General features: G+C 39.5%; 1 protein-coding gene across 1 annotated transcript in view; it reads left to right on the top strand.

Annotated features, from left to right (window-relative positions):
• The window catches only part of SPARCL1 (SPARC like 1), a 57004-nt gene extending 53929 nt beyond the window's left edge, over positions 1–3075 (top strand). Inside the window, exon 11 of the mRNA XM_049789759.1 lies at positions 2633–3075. Within this exon, the coding sequence (XP_049645716.1) occupies positions 2633–2661 (29 nt within the window). The 3' untranslated portion in view covers positions 2662–3075. The remainder of the gene's footprint in view (positions 1–2632) is intronic.
• The last annotated feature ends 3229 nt before the right edge of the window (positions 3076–6304 follow it).

Here is a 6304-nt window from a genome sequence, read left to right as displayed (position 1 = left end):
AATTCACAGAAAAGCAAGTTCAAATTAAATGGTATTATCTTGGATTTTAACTACTTTTAATATGAACTAAATGTGCTTAATAATTTTCAGCCCCAATCACATTTTTCTTGTATGTAAAAGCAAAGTTCTATTTGGAAGGTGAGCTTTGTTTATGTAGCACCATAGCATGCAAGGTGCACATACACAGATTTAGAAAAAACTTTTTAGTGAGACTGAGAGTATAAGCAAGTCAGATCCTGCAGGTCCGCTAAGCCAGCAAAAGACATCATCCTAAAAGTACTGGAGGATCACCAAAGAGTTCCATGCAAGGTAGTGACTTCATTCTGTTTGTAAGGGAAATTCCTTTGGTCATATTGTGGAGAAGCCAGAGAACAGTTGATAGCCTGCTGTGGCAGAGGATGAGAAATTGAACTATAGAAGTTAAAAAAAAAATAAGTTTCAATGGGTGAAAAAGAAATATACAAATTTCAGATAGAAGCACATGGAATTCATAGACATGTGTATAGACATTCAAGATGTTGAAAATATATAAATAATAGTAAGACATTTGATAGAAAATGTGGTATGAAAGAGACAGACTGAGAAATTAAGGACAGAGAAATTCCTTATTTCCTATTTTCGTATAGGTAAGTTCAGTTGAGATAAATAACTTTCCACTGAGATAGAAAGCATGGGAACAGAAGAAAATTTGGAGAAGATAAAAAGTATATTTTGTACATGCTGAATTTTAAAATACTTAGGATTGAAATGTTCCATTGATAACTGAATGTGAGGCACTCGATTCAGCAGCCCATATAGTAAAATTATACTTTATATTTATATATATTCATAATTTAGAGATTATCATGGTCCTTGTGCAAGGATAAGGATAAGTGACGATAGATTTGTATTTCAAGGTAGTGTCTGGGATCAAGAGAAATAATATAGCAGGCAGACCACTTACATTTACATAGTCTATCTAAATTGAGTAGTTGACATCCCAGATGGTCTCCCAGTCCTGCCAGGAGTGATCCTTGAGTGCAGAGCTAGGAGTAAACTCAGCACTTCTGAATATGATCCCATAACACTGATAAAAAATTAAAGTGGGAATTTAAAATGCATGTTTGAGAATGATGACCATGCATAGTAATTGACTCCAGGAGAGGAAAGTAATTCCCCAAGAAAACGTGGAAAAGATTTGAACATCAAAGAACAAGATCTGGATCAATGTTCAACAAACTGAAGTCACACCTGCAGACCATTTAACCTGCCACAGGATTGTGGTGCTGGCTGCCAGGAAAGTTCTGCAAACCAACACCAATCTATGGAACACAGGTTGGAGATCAGGGATCTAGATTATGAATGTAGGGGAAAAAAGGAGTTCATGAAGGAGAATGGAAGCCTCTTGAAAGGAAGAAAATGGCATCATGCCATGTGAAAAGAGCTATTTCAAAGGGAAAACAATGCCGATTACCACTAAGAGAGAGATCAATTTCTTTGGGTTGAAAAAGAATCAGAGATGAGAAAAGAAAGAGTAAATGTTTAAAGGCAGTAAAAGGTTAAAGAGCCATAGAGAGGTGAGGCAAGCCTTTCAAAGTGAATAAAGCTAAGCATTCATTCACTCAATAACTGTTTACTGATGGTCTGCATCATGGCAAGCAAGTTAAACAGTATATTTATACAGTAATATGAAAGACATCATTTTTCAAAAGAGTACATAGGGGATAAAAGGAGAATAAGTAAATCCTGACAGTAGACGTAATCCCAAGTAGTCCAAAGTCCACAGGAAGGACGTCTTTCATCTGAACAACAGGAAGTATGAATTAATGTGATAGAAATAGTTTTTAGGGCCTGAAGAGATAGCATGGAGGTAGGGCATTTGCCTTGCATGCGGACTGTCATTGGTTCAAATCCCGGCATCCCATATGGTCCCCCAAGCCTGCCAGGAGCAATTTCTGAGCATAGAGCCAGGAGTAACCCCTGAGCGCTGCCGGGTGTGACCCAAAAACCAAAAAAAAAAAAAAAAAAAAAAAAAAAAAAGAAATAGATTTTAAGTGATGAGACTATTATTCTTGTTTCACAAATAAAGCCAATTCTCAAAAAATATGTACCAACGGCCACATTCAGGATGTAGCTTCTATTGGCAGGGCAAATTTCTAGTGTCCCAGACAGAGTGCTTCACATTAATATGTAGCAATGTACAACAGGTACTGATTGACAGTGGGCAGTACTAGTAATCAGTAATTTTACATCCCCTAAAAGATGCTCTTTTTTCATAAAAGAACAGGTTCTTCTACAATTACTTCGTTGGAAACTAGAGGTAACTGGCCCAAGACTTGTATTTATTTATATATTGTATGTTAGCAACCCTTGACAGGTGAGTAACTTCCTGGCTGAATGATCCCTCAAATTGCTCCATCACTAGTCCTCAGCCCTACATTAAAACCAACTGTAGAGTTTTTTAAATGCACACAACCCTGGATATTCTGATTTAGGAAGCCAAAGACAAGGACTGTGAAGATATGCTTTTCAAAGCTTCCTGGGTTTTCTGAGGGCTGAGAGTCACCACATACTCAGCCCACGTGGGAATTCTGTGCATGATTTCCGATGGCTACATTCTAAAAACATGTTCTGTTCTGTTTGTTTTTCACAGAAGACATAGATGAAAATCTTCTGTTTTGAAATGCGAAATAAATGTGCTTAAACTTTCCAGCATCTTCATCTACTCTGACAAGTTCTGAAATATATGCAGCTGTGAGAACTTCTAGATTCATATTAGCAAAATATTTGCATTTCTTAGAAAATATGAGACTATCCACTTAACCACAGCATATGTGCCAGGCATTTAACAGCAACTTTGGAATAAAATTATGTAAAGTCGATCTAAAAGTACAAAATACAGTATATTGTTTGTGAACAGTTTAACTTATTATACTCTGCATCCATTTATGAGAAATGTACTAATCATAAAACTTGAAAGACCATGTTCATTTTGTCTATAATATCTGCACATCAAGAAAATGCTATGAGGCTCTTTAATTGTTAATGTGTCTTATGTTCAGTATCTTAATATCCTAATAAAAATTCAAAAACATATGTAAGTGCATTTCTAGTCATTTATTTTTTTTAATTTTAATTTTTATTTTTTTTAATTATGACAACAAAAATGCAAAGAAAGAGGACAGGGTAAAGTTACAGTGGAAGCCCAATCACCCATAAACAGAATTCTCGGTAGTCCCATCGATGATATCCCAGCCTTGAACTTTCAGCCAAAGAACATTAATAGAAACAAAACTGAACCCCTGTACAATACAATTACTTTGTCCCTCAAATCCCCAGTTGTAGTACATACTATTTCTCAGCAGCACACAATATAATCTAAAGACATTAGACTTATGTAACTCCTTAAACATTGAGGGCAAAGTACATTTCTCTAGTTCCATGCACATGCTAACTAGTTTAAGTTAACATCAAAAGTTTTAGTGGCTTGTTTTTCTTAAGAATTGGAGTCAAGGGAACATAGTAAAAAATGATATTAAAGTGGCATTTGTTTGCATAGGCCCACCAAAACATAAGGGACATGGAAAGACAAATTATGGTCTAAATACAAGGAGACCTTACCCCTGAAGTTTCCTGGCACAGGACTGACTCTAGGCTCCAGGCAAATTAGTTTGTCCAATTCAAGTCATCGTCTGTAGTGGCAATACACCTCCATTCCTCACATAGTCTCTGTTGTTGGTATCATGCTTCTGTATTAAAGATCCTGGAGTCTGCATATCCCATATTGCAGTCAGGATGGTGCAGAGTATCCTCTCGTTTCACCTCACACTTAAGGGGGACTAGAGAGAACCATGTCCTGTAGAGCAGGTCATTGTTACTGTCAAGTCTTCTCAGTGTAAACGGAAGTCTCTTTTTAAGAGGTCGATGTCAGACCCTTGGTAGTGTCTTTCTGGTAGAGGACTGCTTCCAGCTGTTGCTGTAAAAGACCTTGGATGTTTCGTAGTTAGCTTGCCTGGTTCCAGCGTGAATGGAGGATGCCCATTCTTCTGAGGCCTGTGCCAGGTCATTATATCAATGTTCAGGGTATAAGGTACATTGTACTGAGATTTATTAGATAAGAACTTATCTGTATGTATGGTGTTTTCCCATTTTAATGTGTCTATGCAAACAAGAATCAATGCCATGGGGCGTTATTGGTGCATCTGGAGGCAAAAGGAACAAGACCAGCAATTTCCATGACATAGTTCAATCATAGGCATCAAACTGAGGGACAGTTCCACCAACACTCCTTACTGAACAGCTAACAAAGAAAAGACAAGATGAAAAGTGAATAGAAACATCATGGTAGAAGAATATATAGAGAGTTACATCAGCTAAAGAAAATACCCATAAAATATTCAAAAGATATATGTGTTCAATTTATGTCCTTCTAAATAGTTCTGGGATTTGTTAGATATACTGTATGTCTTAGGTCAGAGATTAGAACTATGTGTTACTGAAGTTAAGGAGGGTAAATCTGGGGTACTGATGGTTGGAAGGAGCAAGTGTTCGCGCGGGGGCTAGTGCCCCCGCACGGTTTGCAAAATGTAGACTGGTATGAAATTACCATTGACAGACTGAGTATAGCTAAGCAGCTATCTGCCACCCACCAAATCAAACTCCACCCCCTAAGCCCCACCCTAGGCCAGTGTCCCGGCCCAGCCTGGGAGTGGGGAAAACCCCGGGTGCCCCGTCAACTCTTCCCAGGAACCCACCTGGAGATCCGGAGGAATGGGGGAGAGGGGGGTCGGGTGACCCAGATCCGAGCCCCCCTACCCTAGGCTGGACCACGAGGCCGCTGGCACATGGGGGGGGCTGCCAGCTGCCCGTCCATGCCGGCTAAAAATCCTGCTCCGGGAAGGGAGAGAGACCCTCCCAAGCCCGGAGTTCAGGGATTTGCGCCCCACCCTAGGCCAGTGTCTCGGCCCGGCCTGGGAGTGGGGTTAAACAAACATGTTAAATACCAACTCAGGACTTCCATATATAAAATTGTAAGTATAATTCCTTCTACATAAAAAAAGGAAGTGTTGGGTGGGGTTGTAGATCTTTCTTATGAGAAACATATGTTCCATTGTACAAAACTCAGACTCAGTGAAACTTATAGTTGGGAGTTTTGCTCTGTATTTTTCTTTTCATTTTTATGAAGTACCCTGAGTTACAATATTGTCAATGATAGTTTCTTGCATATATCTTTCCAACATCATACCCAACACTAGAGTGTCTGATTCCCTCCACTAAAATCCCAGATACTTCTCCCATCCTCCACTGCTCAAAGGTAGACTCAGTTCTGTGAACTAGGTTTTCAGCTGTTGTTTCATTTGTCCATTTGTGACTACTACACTGTTTCCCATGAGGGAGATCATTCTGTATCCATCCTATCTATCCATCTCTCTCCTTCTGAATGACTTAATTCAGCATAATATCCTCAGTTACATACACATAGCAGCAAATTGCAGACATTCCCTGTTCAGCTGAGTAGTTGTATATATGCACACCACAATTTCTTTATCCAGACATCTATTCTTAGGTACTTGCATTGTTTTCAGATCTTAGCTATTCTGAATATTGCTGCACTGATAGGAGCACAATCATGTTTTGTGAATCAAGATGTTGGTCTTCCGGATTAGATGCCAAGAAGTGGAAATGCTGAATCATAGAAAAGCTCAATTCTTATTTCTTGAGACATGTCCATATTATTTCCCAAAAAGGTTAAATCAGTCGGCATTTCCACCAGCAGAAGAACAGGTTTGTTTGTTTTTTTTCCCCACACACAGCCAACTCAGCACTGATTGTTTTATAGATTGTTGTTTGGGGGGGGGGGGAGGGAGATGGTTACATCCAGCAGGGCTCACTCATATCTCTGCATTCAAGGATCTCTTTTGATGTGGTTCAGATGACCAAATGGGTTGACAGGGACCAAATCCAAATTGGCTACATACAAAACAAGCACACTACCAACTATATTATCACTTTGGCCCAGCATTGCTTGCTTTTTATTTTTGATGTGTTCCAGTCTCACTATTGTTTAGATTTGCATTTCTTTAATAAATTATGGGCCGGAGAGATAGCACAGCGGCGTTTGCCTTGCATGCAGTCGACCCAGGACCTAAGATGGTTGGTTCAAATCCTGGAGTCCCATATGGTCCCCCGTGCCTGCCAGGAGCTATTTCTGGGGCCGGAGAGATAGCGTGGAGGTAAGGTGTTTGCCTTTCATGCAGAAAGATGGTGGTTCAAATCCCGGCATCCCATATGATCCCTTGTGCCTGCCAGGGGCGATTTCTGAGCA

This window comes from Suncus etruscus, chromosome 16 (assembly GCF_024139225.1).
Source record: "Suncus etruscus isolate mSunEtr1 chromosome 16, mSunEtr1.pri.cur, whole genome shotgun sequence".
NCBI lineage: Eukaryota > Metazoa > Chordata > Mammalia > Eulipotyphla > Soricidae > Suncus > Suncus etruscus.
Note: the sequence above shows the minus strand (reverse complement) of the source record. Positions and strands in the feature narration are given on the sequence as shown.